An 18,364-nucleotide genomic window follows, 5' to 3' on the forward strand; every position below is an offset into this window, starting at 1 on the left:
TTTAGTTAACGTTAGGCATAAAGCCCATTGACGCAGCGAGTGCGGCGCTCGCGCAAAATTTCTACAAGTGGCGCGTAAATCATCGAAAATACAACGTAATCAAATACGCCAGCGTACACTGGACTTGACGATACCTTCTGCCCCGCCTGCACCATGAGTCACCGTTTTTCGCTTCTCGGCGATACGATTTAATGAAAATACAAAGAAGTCCATTCATTGAACACGACTACCAAAATCACGCTGCTCGAGGCGTCGTCGATCGACGGGCGAGAAGCAATTATTTAATAACAGAGAACTCATTGTTTAATTTTATCGCGTGTCCAGTTTATCGCTGGTAGAATAATGTCATCGTGAATATTAATTACAAGCTCCGAAATAATATAATATTTTTATTGCTTTGTTATGAGAGGCGCTGTAATAATAATTATGTTGTGCTGCTTGAGCCGCTTATTACATAGGTGAAGGGTAATGCGCGGGTGGGAGGGGGCCTACTCAGTAGTGAGCGCGTCGAGCGCTTTCTTGGTGGGCTTTATGCCTTAAGGTGACACATCAGTGAAACGGCAAATAATTTTCAACTGTATGCGTGACGAAATTTTGGACTCGCTCGCATTCAGTGAGAGAACGTCGAGCTAGAAACACGTCACTTTGCTTCGTGATGGCGACGGGCCAATTAATTCTGAAATCTTGTAAAGATGACTAAAAACGTTACCCATTTACTTTAAAAAGAAAACATGTCAATAATATATGATGAATATCAATCCGCGCATCGCCTAGCAACGATCTTTTTAGACCGTGCCTCAACTGATGTACGGCCTTAACATAATATTTCAACACAAAACTAAGAGTAAATTATATAGCAGGGATCGACAACGTGGCTGTTTTATATGTCCCCTTTAATGTTGCCAACTCTCTTGGACGAAAATTTGCCGAATATAAAATAAACGGATATATAGAAAAAAAGCCATTCGACTTGATAAAGAATGTTTAAATTCCGTCAAATCTTGTAAATTCTGATAATTTTCATATAAAAAAAATGGGTTGGATTCTTAACATCACAAACGTTACCACTTGACTCAAATTTTCCAATTAAATTACGAATTGTAAAGCTCTGTAGGTGGATTACTTTGACCATAGATTTCAAGCCACGCCCAAAACGTAGTTCGGATATATTCGTTGTTGTTGTAATACATTTTGCTGTGTTGATCATTCCATGATGATTTGCCAAAAAAATACTAAACACAAATGTCAATTTTGGTGGGAATCAGAAAAAAATGGCCGCTATGAAGTTTTAAAAACCTATAGTGCTAATTTGATATATACGAGTATATTACAGTAGTGAAGGGTGGAGGTAGGCTGTTAAGATCCGCCATAAATAGTTTACATTAAACTTTGTTAGTCATACGTATTTGTTTCTATTGAACTAAGACTACAATTTACAGATGATGTTGGTTAGTTTTTAAAAATCAATTAAACCCTGCCTAAACAAAAACATAATAGTCTTGGTATACTTTGGGCGATAAGACAAAATTCCGCACACTTCTACATTCATAAACATTTGTTTTCGTTGGATTAAAAATTCATATTACACATCGTTGGTTAATTTTTTTAAATTCATTAAACCCTGCCTAAAGCAGACTATAATAAAAGAAATTAAAATATAATTAATATTAAATTCTACAGGTTTTTTAAAAAGATTTGTCGATAGCTATTTCGGTTGTAACACCATTATCAAGACTATTCAGATAGGCCGTTTGCCTTTGCTTAAATACTATACGCATAGATAGAGACAGAATACATTTTCTTATTCGTTCAAACAATATTATGACTTTGTATACTTATTATTAATTGTAATATTATTAATACTTTGAAAACCAAAAACTAATAATATTACAATTAATAATAAGTATACAAAGTCATAATAGTGTTTGAACGAATAAGAAAATGTATTCTCTCTCTATCTATGCGTATAGTATTTAAGCAAAGGTAAACGACCTATCTGAATAGTCTTGATAATGGTCTTACAACCGAAATAGCTATCGACAAACTTTTTAAAAAACCTGTGGAATTTAATATTAATTATATGTTAATTTCTTTTAAAATGGAATTTTACCAAGTAAATGCTAACTCAATTAACAGACTATAATAGATTCAGATATTATTCTATCTGTAAGATATTTAAAGTTGTGTATAATTTAATTGCATAATTTTAGATATTTTATATATAGACGAGTATTTTTTGACTATCATCTATTATGGCTTGATTTTCGCAGGGTATCATTGAAATTTAAAAACTAACCAACACTATCTACAGTCTACGCATTGCAGTCTTAGTTCAATGAAAACAAATAGATACTTTTCACTGACAAAGTTTAATTGTGCACTATTCATAGCGGATCTTAAAAGCCTACGTCCACCCTTCGTTACTGGTATATCATGTGCCTTGGTCGAGTCTGTGGGGAAAAGGTTGCTCACCTATATGATTTATGGTACTAAAACCCTTGGCCTGCTTCGAAAACTTCCTCCATCTGGATGATCCAGCGCCGATGTTCTACGTTCTACAGTTGCTTTGACCGATTATCCTTAAATCTCCTATGACGCAGTCCAGTCTATCAATTTTGGCGTGTCCGGGTCTTCTCTTGACTTCGGGATTACGTAGCCGCCTTGCACCGTATATATTATGCATCTATATAATATAATATATCGAGGGCTTAGTGTCAAACAACACTATCTACAAAAGTGCAACTTTACAGGAGAGCCAAAAATCGTTATTTTAGATTCTTGTAACTTAACAAGGGAAATGTTTATTTAAAACCTAATGTTAATATTGTATAATTTATTGTGTAATGTAGATGTATCTTGCTTATGATGATGTTAAAATTTATAGGGATAGTTTAAAAAAAAATGAAAACAAGGGTAACTTATGTAGTTAGCGTTAAACTATACTGACAATTTAATAAAAAATTAGAAAAGATTGACATAACGTTGTTTGACTATCATGTAGCCGTAAATGTAAAATAACGTTATCTCAAAAAAAAAAAAAAAAACACTTTTTTGTAGATAACGTTGTCTGACTTTAAGCACTCGATATAATATGATCTTTTCGTTCACTTCTATATAGGTACTTAATGTTTTTAGTGTGGTTGATTGGTAACTATTTACAAATTAATATACTCCGGGTTGGCATCATTGTTGGTCATCAATTGAAGTTTGTGTTGACATCTTGTTTACATTACTTTTATTTGCAAGACTACCTATGTGATTTTAATTAATTCATTGAAAGACAGTCAGATTTATGCTTGTGATTCAGCAAAATGTGGAGACTACAAGTGAACTGAAACGGGAAATACATAGACATACTCTGAAGGCGATTCCACCGACTGCAAAAAAACAATATCCATCGCGAATCTGCCAAGTATGTGCTGCACATAAGAGGCGACGAGAGACCAGGTACCTTTGTCAAGAGTGCAATGTGCCTCTTCACAAAGGATCTTGCTGGCAATCATACCATACTAAAAATAAATATTGATTATATTGTAAAAAAATCTGAGTTTTATTCCAATATTCCCATAAATATATCTTTTGTAAGTATTTTAGTACAACACTATGTAATGAAAGATTTTTCTGAAATCATGCCGGTGTGGGAGGGTTTTCTATTTTTTTTTTGCCGGTATTGAAAGGGTTAAGAACCTTTTTCTCAGTTTCGTTTTCGTATTAGAGCTTAATCTTCTTAGGCGAGTGTTTTCTTCGTTATGTTTTTGGTTTAGTGAATGTGCTGACAGTCTACCTAGTAGAATTTCATTTTACTAACAGTATAATTTAGTTGTAGCTAATGTTAATTTATGGATAGCTACTTCGGTTGTCTCATTATTATCAAGACTAAATTTTAGACTGGTTGTTTAGTTGTTTAGTCACTCATTTTGTAGAAATACTTATAAATGTGTAGTTCACTGATGTGCAACCCTTCTTTCTGCACCCCGGGCAGCATTCGTCTCCGGGTTTAATATTTTGTATTACAAAGATTGATTTTATAATATGTATGTCGAATAATAAATAAAATTAAAATGTTTTGTGAAATATTCAACCTAATTATGCGAAAAAATTGTATGAATATAATTTGGCCATCATGAAAAATACGGTTACTTAGTTAAGTAAGTTATATGTGTGAAACGGGATAAGTAATAGAGGTGTGTCAGTAAAAAGACATGGTTTTCATCTTGAATTTTATTCATCTTAACACGATAATAATATTATATGTACGTATATTTTTATAAACATGGTGTTTTACAAAATAAATAAGTATTTTACAATTAACTCTCTCTTTCATTTTCTTTAGTGTTTAACTTGGATAAATAGATGTGTTTTTCTTACAGTAATAAGACAATTTTATCACTGATTTACTTATAAAATATTTTTTCATAATAGTGTTTTTTAACCGACCAAAATGCAATTGAAAAATGACAACGTCTCCATTGGAAAAAATAAAATGAAAAGTACATTTAAAAAATGATATTTTTAATTAAAATAAATAAAATTATCACGTGTAGTGTTAAGTGAACTACTCAACACAATCTGTATGTATGTATTTTTACAATAATAATAAATAAATAATAAAATTATAAATGATAATCTAACAAAAATAGAAATTAGTTTTATAATACAAACAAAAATGGTTGTTTAAGAATATTAAATAATAAGAAATACTAAATTCAAGCGATTAAAATGAACTCAAAGGTCTTTTTTTTCAAAAATAGTAAACAAAATCTCTTCTTTGGACTGGGTTTTTATTTGAATATTGTAAAAAATATACGAATTAATGTATATTTTGAATTTTATTATAACAATCAAAATTAATGCCAGACTTCTATCATCACTGGCAAGAGTACAGGAACTGTATGAAAAAAAATATATTTAGAAAAACATATCTAATTACATATTCAATTATAAATCTCTACAAACATTATAAATTGTATGTTGGTAAATTGGTGAATAAGTAGGCAACTAAAAGTTGTCTTATTTGATGTCAAAAACAAGTAAATAAAATTGATTCTCTTTTCAGTTTACAAGTTAAGTAAATTTTTCACATATTTCAAAATCAAAACATTCCAAATGGTTTCCTTTGTTAAAGAGTTGTACAGTAAAAAAAAAATGTAAACTTGTCAAATGTATCTCAATCCAAACATACTAATATAAGTATAGAATTAATTTTGATTACATTAAACAGCAGCCATATTATAATGTAGGTAGGTACACATCGAAAAATATATTATCAAAATACAAATACTTTGAATTAATATAGTTCTATGCAGCATTAACAATTAATATTATATGACTGTATTTTCACCAACTGGTGTTCTGTAGTTTGGATTCTTTGTATATTCAAATTTAAGCGCTTGACGTGATCAACATCGATTTAAAAATATATATATACATTGCATATTACATTGGTTCCCTGGTAGTATTTACGTATTCATATTACAAATATTACGTATAAAATATAGTGGATATATTTACAAATTTTCTTTTCATAATGGTCGATTGTTGAATCGATACTACAAAGTTACAAACATTCATAGAAACTGTGAACGATCCCATTAAATATAATTTGCACTTAGACATATTATTCTTTCTATCTTTGATAAGATCGATCAGCACGGTTTAAGACACCATCTTTTTACATTAGTATCTATTTATAGTAGGCGTAATATAAAAAATGTATAAATCTAATCTTCATGACGAATATAAAATTTATTGAGGAACAAATTGTTTTTACACTTCTTTCGATCGAATAAATATCATCCCATTTAATAAGTCCATTGTTTCTTTTCACACTCACGACAATATTTTTTTCTCGTAATAAACGCTCCGAATCAAACGACACAAATGTTCATCTAATAGCTACTCCATCCCGACGTTATAAAAATTAAAATAAATATTAATCATTAAAAAGTTTATGGGTAAAAAAAATCACAGTTCCGTTTCCAAGCAGCGACGCATCTCGTTCCATCAATTCTCCCGGTGGTGTAACATTGGAGTTAAAGGAGTCCTGCCTCCGTTCTGGTTCATGATGTTCTGCAGAGTGGCGACTTCCGTCGCCAGGCGCTGCAGCTCGGCTTTGAGGTGAGCGCCGTTCTCCGGCTCCTGTTGGGCCATGGGAGTCTGGGTGAGAGGGGGGCGTCCTTGGTATTCGTGCTCCATAGAAATGCCGGAGTCCCTCTCGTCGCTGGACCCTTCGCCGTCCCACGGGGGAGACGCGCGCAGCCCGGGCTCTTGCTTGATGTGTTGCAAAGCTAGGAGGGCTCCGGCTACGTCCCTGTCCCCGAGATGTGACTTATGTCTGAGCTTCAAAGGGAGGCTGTTGTTGGCATCAGTCTGGCCGTAGGCTCCGTTTTCCGATTGCTCGTCTCCGGACCCTGAGAGACTGGAGACTTCGTAGGGGCTAGGGGCTCTTCGTGAGCGGGACAGATTCAGTACGCTTCCCGCGCTAGGTTCGAAGTGTCCGCGATAGTTGGGGTAATCGCAGGTTTCCGGGTAAGGGGTCTGCATCGGACTACGGTGGGGTGGCGGGGGAGGAGACATCGGCGGTGGGGCCGTAAGATGGGCGGAGAGAGGCGGAACTGCCATCGCGGCAGCCGGTGGTGTAGGAGGAAATAGTGACGCGGGTGGTGAAGCGTTTGATAGCTTCGATCGCTTCGTCACGCAAAGTACTTGATCGCAAGTTGGCAAAGTCGCCATAACTTGTTCAATGCTCACCAAAGTCTCGCCGCAGATTCCATACTTCTCCTTGATGGCATCGAGCTGCGCTTTTAATACGTGATTTTCTTTAGAAAGCTCAACTACGCGTTGCTCTAAAACCATATCATTAAATCTCCTCTTTTCCCTGGATCGTTTAGCTGCTTCATTGTTTCTCCTTCTCCTATCCCAATAACCGTCATCTTTCTTATTGTCTGGGATGAACTCTCGCTGTTTTCTTTGAGAGAAGAAATCTTTTCTCTTGTAGTCGAATCCTGGAGGATAGTTCCCTTCGGAATTGTGCGAGTCCGTGCTGAGGGGGCCCATAGAGACCATGACGCCATCATGCGACTGGTAGGGTGGGCTGGGAGGCGGCGGGGGCCTCGGACTCGCCGGGGGCGGGGAATACATCTGTGGGGAATACATTTGCTGCTGGGCTTGGAGCTGCTGAGGGATCTGCTGAGATTGCGAAGACGACTGCTGTAGGGCGTGTTGCTGAAGTTGTTGATGGTGGCTGATAATGAACTCGGCGACCATCGTGCGACGGGGCCGCGCGAAGCGCAGTGACGTTTTCGTCTGTAAATAAAGAAAAAAAAACAAAATTAGATATACATTTATATTAGGAAACTTTACCTATTATGAATTATGACACTAGATTGCAACCGGGTCAAAAATAAAATTATACATATATTTATGGTGTGCAATTCAATCAATTTTTTTATAAAAAAAATAAATTGCTATTGCAAAATGGCTACTTTGAATTCATTAAAGATTGACCAAACTATTGAGCTTAAATATTTATGAATGTGTTAAGCATACATTTATTTATGACTTATGTGAAATCATATTCAAGTTTTAAAAGTAATACTTAGGTAAATAGCATAAATATAATATTATCACGTTAGATCTGAGATTAACGATTGATTATTCATTTGTTCATGTTTATAACATGGCAATATCTATATATTCAAATATGGAATAACGTGTGTTCGAAAATACTATTATAGTTGGAGAAATGGTAACACCCAATGACACCGCCTTCAGCAACAAATGAACGGTAAATCATACAAAAAATGACGCTATTTTTTAAAAGTATTTGATTCAGTTATTTCTCTGTATCGGTGTTAACGGCTGCCCGTTACAATCAAATACTTTCTCCGCGCTGAGCCCGCGACATAGATAAATATATTATTTCACGGCCTAACGGTTTTGAAAAATGAATACATCACTAGCATTACTGTCAGATGATCTTACGAGTGATGGTCGATAAGATTCAATTGTGATTCATAAGTATAAATGATAAAACCAATGACGCAACCAACCCGTGCTGCGTGCACCCTCGAACCGAATATTGCATCTGATGGTAAAACTACACAAGTATTGTATTACCTACAATAAAATAATGATGGCGATTCTACTACCCTCTGCGATATCAGTATTTAAAGCGTGTCTGTGTATATATTATTTTTAAGAATAATATCAATCGGATAGCAGAGATAGAACTGCAGTTTACCTATACGTAGGTATGTAATATCCATTACCTATTATCATAAATTAAAACTAATGATGAAGGTTAATTTGCGATTATCAATATTATTCACAATTAAGTACGGAAATGTAAATTGAATGTATTAATATTTATAGAAATATATAAATAAACATACAACTGTACTTATGTTCTTTAAATTGAGTTCGTAAGTTTATAAAAAATGTTTATTTAGCTGCTAATATGGCCATTTTTATGAAATGACCTAGAAGTTTAAAAGAACCCACATTATTTTATTGACAGATGTTAGGTAAGTATATGATTTTCAATATTTGTATTTAAATATGGTAGGTTAGGTTATGTGAATACTTTATTTCAATGTATGACAGGGGTAATTATAATAATATTATTAAAACGGTTGATCCCTCAGATCCCAGATCGTTTAAAAATGAAAAGGACGAAATTGACGTCAGCGAAAAATAAGTATTTTACATTTCGCTGGGAGAAAATGGCTCGATGTCCAATTAGCCGCGATTACGTGACATTGAAATTTGTATGAAGTCTATACAAAGCGCAAAAAATAATTATAATAATGAAATTGTATTGTTTTTATACATAAATAACTTCCCTTTGAAATGGAATTAAACGGCTTTCTTTACACTCATTAATTGCATCGCAATTTTCGTAATACCTACCTACGTCATTTGTGAACTATATAAAAGGAATCAACATTTATAGTGCATCCTTAAATTTAATTAAATATAATTAGGTAGGTACTAATTAAGAATCGTTTTTTTTACCCCAAAAATTGAAAACAGACGTCTGTTTTCTCGCTAATAATTAATAATTACGAAACGAAATTTTGTCGTCACTCTTGGCAGAAGTAATTGTTTGTAAATAACATTTCAAATTAGTTACGAGTCGCATTTTTTGGTTTTCAACCTTCTTTTGTATCTGATTTAATTACGTTCGTAAAATGTGACAGTTTAAAGTTTAAATAATCTTGGCAACGGCGTTTCTATTGTGAGAGTATTACCAGGGTTGGAAGATAATTCCCCACTAAAACGGAAATATCAATACAATGACATATTTACCTATAGCATTTTTCCCGATTGAGTTAGGATATTTTTAGTTATATGTCAACATTGAAAATAAATGTCAGATGACTTGTCCTGTCATCGCCGTGATTCTTTCGTCAACATTGTTTATGAGATCTTCCCACCATCATTTTTTTTTTGTTTTATTATAGCACACCCAAATAAGAATGATTCCATGGTGAGGGGGGTGAATATAGAAGCGCGGGAGGGGAATTTAGTACACCAAACTGCCGCACATTAAGTTAAACTTTCGACACTCTTTAATAAGATGCCTAAAATCTTTCTGGAGTATTGCTCATTATTAAAAAGTCTATATCGCATAACCAACAAGCTTTAACACAATCGTTATATTGACGTATGAACGTAGAAATAATATGAAAAGGCAGTTATTGTATAACTACCAACCTGGTGAAAAATATGCAAAACTTCACCACACCGAGGTATAGGTAAATCGTTTTACAGTGGCACCATGGGTACGGCAAATGCGGCTTGCAGTTGTAGTGGTATTGTTTGCTAGCATTGAATCAGGCATTGTCGCAAGCAATTCAATACACGTGCGAATTGCCTATGGTGCCACTGTAGAATGATTTACCTATAAATGAAGACTAAAATATGAATATCGTGGTTGAAAAAAATCTATGAATATAGCTTTTAAAAAGCACAAAGTCGTTGTTTAGGGCGGTGTTATCAAGGGTGGTGATCATTTTGATGATTGCCAACCTTCTTAGATCTGACAGCATGTAAAGAAGAAGATGTCTACTGTTTTGTGAATTACAATTAATTTTTGATTGATTACAATTGATAACAAATACTCAGAACACGATTATTAGGTAATTATAAAGATTTATTATCACATCAAAATATCTGTCATATCGTCCATTGTATTACATAATCAAACTCCTTGTGTATAATAATAACAATCATTCGAAATTGTCAAAGTTTTGCTTACATAAAGCATGACTTGAAGAATTATTTTTTTCCCGCCCTGTAGCTACATAAATAATGGCCGACGAGCGTCGACAGCGCTTCACGTGGCCGGATCACGCAACTGCGGCACAGGTTTTGTTTGAAAACGTGCACTTTTCTTTGCGTAACAAATAATTTTCATTGGTGTTCGGGAACATAAGCGAACAGACCGGGGGCACGTGTCCGAGCCGAGACGCAAAATTCAACGTTACATGGAATGTTTGCGGGGGGAGGGGAATCCTCATTTTATTTAATTCATAATACGCTTACCTAAGACATTTTAAACTTTAGACGACGTTCATTAAAGCTCAACTTAATTAAGTTTATACGCTGAAAAGAGCGGACACGGATATAATCAACGCTTTTCTTTATTTGAAAATTTGACAGATAATTAAAAATGGCGTCATATAAGAAAATTGGACACCATTTTGAAAAATATGATAAAATTTCATTTCATTTTTTTGACGTTAATTGAAATAGCTGTCAACAATAATATAACCAACCATGGTAGGTCTTATGTTTTTTCAGACCATTGTATCATTCATCAATTATTATCAGACAATAGTCACGCATTTGATTGTTGAAACTATCAAAAATAATTACCATCACCAATTCATTTGAGTTTTCTTATTAATTCCCATCAATCAATTCGGAATTTTTGATTAGTAAAATAGGTGATTTTTCATTATCTTTAACGGGAATTATATAATGATAAATATTTATCACCAACATATAAATGCTAAACTGTTGTTAAATTGCCTTTATAAAGGTTAATTAATATATCAAACGTAAAGAGGCTCAGATAACTATGCATATAGCACCAATTCACCTGTGGTACGTACGGTAATTTTTACATTAGCAATGCTGTCTGTCATTAGTGTCATTGTCAATACATTACATATTGATTGAATATTTGTCACATAATTTTCATTAACCGTTTTGTAATATAATGGAAATTAAATTATACATAATTAATAATACATAACGGTAAAGTGATTAGAGAGATAAGATTTACATTCCCAATATCATTTTAGATAAATTTTAATTCCTACTATCAACAACGAATTGCATTACACGCATTGGTATTAATTAATATGTTGCTGCATAATTATAATATATACATAATAACTAATAAATAATTAATGATATCATTTTGTTGTTGATGTTATATACCTACCATTACATAGTCGGTTGGTATCACATGAGAAATAATTTATTATTCAGTAGATAGATAATGCATATATGTCGATGCACATGTGTTGATACAAAGTGCAAGATAATAGGTACATGTGTGCTTTATTATTGAGCATGTCATATAATATGCAATCAATCTGCTTACGTAACCCCACTTAGTCATGATATTTATTATAAATATGTACTATATATCTACGGCGCAGGTCATCACTTCACCCATTATACAATCATAATAAATTAATTTACTGCACAATACAATATACGTTTTTATTTCTACTTGTAATTTTTATACTATAACTATATCTTATCTGTATTTTTAAACAGATTAATAACTAATAAATATATGTATCGTAGGTAGCCAGCCTATGATAATAATTAATAATATATATTATGATTATTATATACAATAAATATTAAATCCAGAAGAGAGAACAACAATAGTATATTAACAACAAAGAACATCTAAATACGAAGAATGACTTACATAAAAATTACTTAAACAATAAAAAAAACTTTCGTGCAAAAAATCCACAGAACTTCTGAAAAAATAATATTTATGTCCTAAAGAAAATAATGTATTATTCCAATAATAGAATGGCGCAAAATATGCCCATTTATTATGTATTATACTTGTATTTCTAGCCAAATATAATAATAATGGTTAAGAATGAAATACCTACCATAATTATACCTAATTCTATAATATAATATAATATAAACAAGTAAAATATTTTCTTTATAGTATGTTCTGCAAACATTTGGGAAGTAAGTATATGAAAAGTATTTATTTATTTTGAATATAAGTACTATATTATTTCACCTGGGCGATTATTATTAAAATCACCTTGGCGCAGACAGGAAATATTCATTTCATAATAATTAAAATGAAATATATTTATAATAGTGAGTACTGGTTTCACATTTTATTTTAATAAATATTAGAACCGGCATTGTCCGCATATTAGTATCTCCCGATATTAGTGAAATAAGTTTTAAAATACCCACTATGTTTTGTTTTAATTAACACAATTCCTTTCTATCAATTATTCACAAGTAAAACCATTAACGTTACGTATTTATTACCCTATTGATTTTAATTCCAGAGCTGATGATGCGATCGTAAAAGAAAATTGTAACTATATATTATTAAGGTGCTCGTTGGCAGCTGTAGTTACGACATTTTCCGATAAGTAGCTACTTACTCGGATACTAGTGGCCAGTTGTGTAAGAAAATGAATAAAATAATGGGCAGTATGTCGTAATTGATTTTCCCGCGTGAACCACAGCATGTCACGTGGAAGAAAACGAGATCCCAGTGGCGTCGGACAGCTTGCGATCACGTAACGCGATTTGCGCCAAGGGCGGCGCAAGGAGAGGACGACAATTTAATGAATTCAGGTGATAATATTATTATGTAATGACATTATTAGTTACATAAATATGGAAAATTTTCGCTACTGCTTCGATACTGAAGCATTATTCAATCTGAAGCTACTGTGTAACATTATAATCATGCCTTATGGCACTTCATTATGGAAGACTAATTGAACTTTCGAATGGTCAAAAGCAACTATTTAGCAAAGGGAAAAAAGCGAAGATATTGGATAGAATAATCAATAATTAGAACTTTATAATATATCTTTAAATTTATAAAATATTGTCGAAAAATTCAAGAGCATATACCTACTTATATTTATATCGTCACTCCGTTTCTATAAAAGAAAAATAATTTCTTGTAATAATTGGACGTATTTCTGCAAACAAGATCCAACCCACACATGCAATATGTTGAGAAAATTCAATATTTGAGTTACGATTGATTTAAAATGATGTGTGATTAGTTGATTTTATTAAAGTATCCCATCAGATGTTTAAATTAAATAATCACAAATCATATTTTTTAAATCAATCATCCCTCAAATATTGAATTTTCTCAACATGTCACACGTGTGGATTGGATCTTGTTTGCAGAAATACGTCCAATTGTGATAATAATATATCTTATCAATTAGCTCAAGTCTTTGCAACGCGGAATCCACATTTATTTGCATTTATTCAGTAGATTCAATCATCAAAACTATTAAATCCCACTTACGAGTTGAAATTGGAATGGTAATATAACGAGATGTAACACTGTAATAATTTATAAATGAAACCTTCATTTGAGTTACAGGTAACACTCAATTCGTTTGCGTCGTTTGCGTTTGCTACCATTAGACGGTTTTGGTTCACGTATCGCAGTAGATAAACTCAGAGTGATAGTAAATGAAAGAAGTCTTGGGATAACAGAAAATATTGTATTCCTTCAAAAAGCCGAGCGTACTGAATGACAAACTCACAAGGTATCTTAAGTGTACTTATTATTCAAGAGAAACAAAACAAAATGTAAGTATTACACATTGGGTACAAAGTATTAAGAAAATAAAACAGATAACATCGATAATCGCTAAAAGATAATATTATTATTTTTACTATCAAATTGGGGCATTTATTGAATGAAATAATCCGTATTATTGTATTCTTTTTTATCAATCGCCCACAGAATTTTAGCGAAAACATTTCTAGGAAGGTGTTATCCAATAATCAACTTTATTCGTCTGACATAGTTGATAAAGAATTTCATATTAAATTATTAAAAGATCGTAATTTTTATGGAAGTGCTTTGCGAGGACATATTATTGATAATAGTTACGTAGATTCATTAATCATTATTATAAAACCAATACCATTGAAACAAAAACCATACATAACAATAATAATTAAGTATGTAACTTGAAACGACAATAATTACTTTTTTATCAACAATAAAAGTCGACATTTCGATAAGCATTACAACGTAATAACTCCACAATCTTCCTGTTACCTCTTCATCCATAGTTAAAAGTTGACTAGGTATTTGCTGGGATTTCTGATTATTTTCCCGTCAATATAATATGCATGTATGAACGGCCTTGTATTAAAAGTTAGATTTATCCCATACATTATAACACCTGATACCAAACGACCAAGCGCCCACACAAGGAGGGCGGTTTTGCGCCCGTTCAAAATGGACCCCCCCAAACTATGTTGTGTGTGCGCGCCAGAAAACAACTCATATTGTACTAAATATTATCAGAATATTCCACTTATAAAAACCAATATTATGGCACATTCATTGCAGACATTAAAATAAATAACCATGTAGATTATAAATAGTTTTGAATACACACATCAAAAATGTGTTGGTGCATGGTTTCTGGCAGAATTTTCCTTCTTCACATCCTAAATATCCAACTTTTCAGTATTCTTAAGAAAGTTTCCAGTAATCTACACCTAAAATAATAATTAAGAGTTATTTCTTAGAAGAGAGGATGGATTTATGCATACGTACGTTTTCTAGGTAAATTTAATTAATTTGGATCGTATGTTCATTGTGGTTTGATTCGCGGTGCGATCTATTTCTGTTCTGGCTTATACGGGAAGATAATAGTATATAAATACGCAATGATTCAATCATGAGAGGCCTGTCATATGGAAAACCACTATGAGTGTACTGTTCTATATGACCGGGGATAGGTCACTTCATAATAAAAACGTAGTCACGTTGAGGCCAGGTCGTTGACCTCGACTTAAGTCACAAGTGAGTCTATAATATTAAATCCCTAACGATAAATTTAATAGAATACATTATTATTGATATTAAATGAACATACAGAAAAAAAATATGTACCTACCTATATTAAATTTAAGAAAAACAAATAGAATGTGCTAAAAACAATAATTTGTTCGATCAAATTCTAAATATATCTAATATTAATATTTATTATATAGTAACAAGCTAATTACGTAAAACGTATGTGTATTTATTTACTCATAAGCAGGAATTTATAATAATATGTACATGTATTATATTTTAGTCGTAGATGCATAGTTTTTCTTGCCATATCTAGTATTTTTGTATGTGCTTGCATAATTCGCATTTGGCGTATAATGTTAAACCTAGCGTTTTTCGATTAAAAAAAAACAGATTTGCTAGAAATTCGACATGATTTTTTTCCTTATTTAACGAATTAAGTAAATATTTTAATGATTACCAAATTCGTACAGTTATTAATTAATGTTCTTAGTTGTAATACTTAATTATTAGGTAGTTGTGAAAAAAAATGATTACCTACACCTGTTTTTTTTAAATTGCTTGCTATTTAGTTTCTAAAAAAAATTAGATTGAAAAAATTTGGTATTTTTCGTGCCATCATGCGCCGTTTATAAATAAATTAATACTTAAATAAATGTGACTTATTTTCTTACCCTATCTCCCCTATTTGACATATTTTGTGAATGTCGTAAGACGGCAACACTGCATAGATTTAAGATGTCAGTGTAATTTATTACGTAATGTAATGAAGCAATATTTAAGTAACATATTATATGAAATTTAGTAATTAGGTAAAAAAATATATATGTTCATAATATATTATTTTGATGGCATTTCCTTAAACAAACAAAACTGAGGAATTATAAAATAAATAGGTATGGTAAAATCTTGAAAATAGGGCGAAAATTTAATTATTATTTATTCAAATTAATGACAAATGTATCAAAACCTGTGCATATTTAGGTTTATTACGTAAGCCATTGTTAATATAATGATGTCAGACAAACCGACGAATTTCTTATCAGTTGTATACATATTATAGTATTGTGATACCAATAAAGATCACATAGTGTCACAGTAAAACTAGAAAGCATGCCGTACTATTACACAACTTTGTTCTAGTGTTATGTAATGGGTGACGGACGATGGCATATATAATTTACAATAATAGTTACCCGTACCCACCCCCCCTCTTTCCACGTACTAGTCACGTTGCTTTGTTGAAAAAAAAACAGTACAGAGCGTGATGGATTATGTGAGGGGGTTGGAGTATGTTTGCGGTCACTGCAGTGGAATGTATGAACACCCCCTTTCACGTTCAAATGATATGATTCACGCTCGTCATGAATATGCAGTTTTTTTTTTGCATAGTAATGCCAATTGTTGATTAATATTATATTTTTTTATTATTTGTCCTCCATTATAATTTAACAGCTAACTCATTGTCGATGACCTCATGGGTTATGTTAATTCTAAATGTAATAATACTAATAATATATCAGGTACTCAAATGTCCTTGCCTTTAAAACTCGATAAATATTATATTGGTAAGTACATATTTAACTGTATTACTTGAAATTTAATTCCGTATTAAATGTATAAGCTTTATGGCATATACGGAAAATGATTTTAATTATCGTGGTATAATATAGAAAGAAATATAGCATCCCTGGGGCTAAGGAGGTGGATGGAGCATGCGGCAAACATGTTTGTATGTATGTATACATAATTTAACAATACTTCTGCGAAATTTATAACCACTAGACAAAATGACACCCAGAAGGATTAGAACATGCGCCCCTTGGGATGTGCAGTGACCATGGTTAAAAAGGTTTTTTCCAATGGTTATATATTTCTCAGAAGTATTTTCAAATTATGTATGTGACTTAGATGAATAAAAAAATACTGTATGTATGTATGTATGTTTATAGGCTGCAATATGTCTACCATGTGAATTAATTTAGAAAATATAGTCAATCTAAAACACTCTCACTCAAGTGGAATATTGGTTAGGTTAGGTGTGATACAACATTTATGAAAGGATCCATTATTATATTGTGACTCAATTTGTAAAACGTTGCTGGTGCTGGACAAATTGCTCCACGTGGAAAATGGATACTGTAAAAAAAAACTCGAGCATCAGATCGCAATAATTAAGTCATAGGTACTTAGTTTGCTAGTCAAGATTGTTCGAGGTCGGAAATGTCTTAATATATTCATAACGATGTTATGGAAATTTTCTTGGCCAAATATAATTAATATTGAGATAATAAATAGATTCGTAGAAAAACGTGTCTATAAGATATTGAGTGTAAGTAGATCTTTTGTTATTGTACCTAGTTGTTGTATATAACGAAATAATCTGGCATTACGGAAGCGCAAACAACATTGTCTAAATTAAAACAAAAATGTAGGACAGCATTGCGTAACCATATTGATATGAATTGCGTAATGATTGATAATGAAATATTATACACTCTACTACTTGTGTATATTGTTTATTGACAGAAGCGTATCAAGGCTATGGCCATATTTGTTTAACACTAGAGGCGGTATATAAAAAAAAACCGCCATGAAAATATTTAATTATGAATAATTAATGGAGACAGCCTTTTTAATGCTGTTTATTAATAGTTTAGCCATATTTTAAAGGGTTTGCAATTATTTATTAATTACAACAATTAGTGTCTAATATAGTGATGGAGAACCTATGGCACGCATGCCACTAGTGGCACGCAAGATGATTTTGCATGTTATATTTTTACTAATGCTTTTTACCAATCGGTGAGGAAACGCAAACGACGAAATTCATGCATAAAATGACAGATCGCTTTGTAGTATAAAAAATAGGAGACAAATACTCTACAATAAGCATTAAGTACGTACGTTTAATTGCACATGTTGGTCCTTACGCTTTATGCATAACACATAATATTATTGCACTGACCCTCATCAGGCGACGGGGAAACATGAAAGAAGCGTCCTTAAAATGCTCTAACGGCATCTTTGAATTTTTTTTGACATTCAAAGAATAAAAGATACATAATATTATATGCCTTCGGCTAGAAACAGTGTAAAAGATAGAACTCAATTGTAATATTATTTTTTTTTTTAATAGAATTCTTAAAAACAATTTTTTCATTTTTTTTTCCTATGAAAAAGTGCTCGGCACGCCAGATTGTCGAAAAATAATATTTGGGAAATTTTGGCTTTTTTTTAGATCAAATTTATTGATTTTCCTATATAATCCGGCGGCTA

The 18,364-nt window shown here is 32.2% G+C and overlaps 1 protein-coding gene across 1 annotated transcript in view; it reads right to left on the reverse strand.

Annotated features, from left to right (window-relative positions):
* Positions 1-4,748: 4,748 nt before the first annotated feature.
* The window catches only part of vri (nuclear factor interleukin-3-regulated vrille), a 49,921-nt gene continuing 36,305 nt past the window's right edge, over positions 4,749-18,364 (reverse strand). Inside the window, exon 2 of the mRNA XM_085953737.1 lies at positions 4,749-7,305. Coding sequence (XP_085809863.1) covers positions 6,004-7,305 — 1,302 coding nt within the window. The 3' untranslated portion in view covers positions 4,749-6,003. The remainder of the gene's footprint in view (positions 7,306-18,364) is intronic.

Source organism: Rhyacophila brunnea, unplaced genomic scaffold (genome assembly GCF_057557595.1).
Source record: "Rhyacophila brunnea isolate RB1 unplaced genomic scaffold, BYU_Rbru_1.0 scaffold_4, whole genome shotgun sequence".
NCBI classification, from domain to species: domain Eukaryota; kingdom Metazoa; phylum Arthropoda; class Insecta; order Trichoptera; family Rhyacophilidae; genus Rhyacophila; species Rhyacophila brunnea.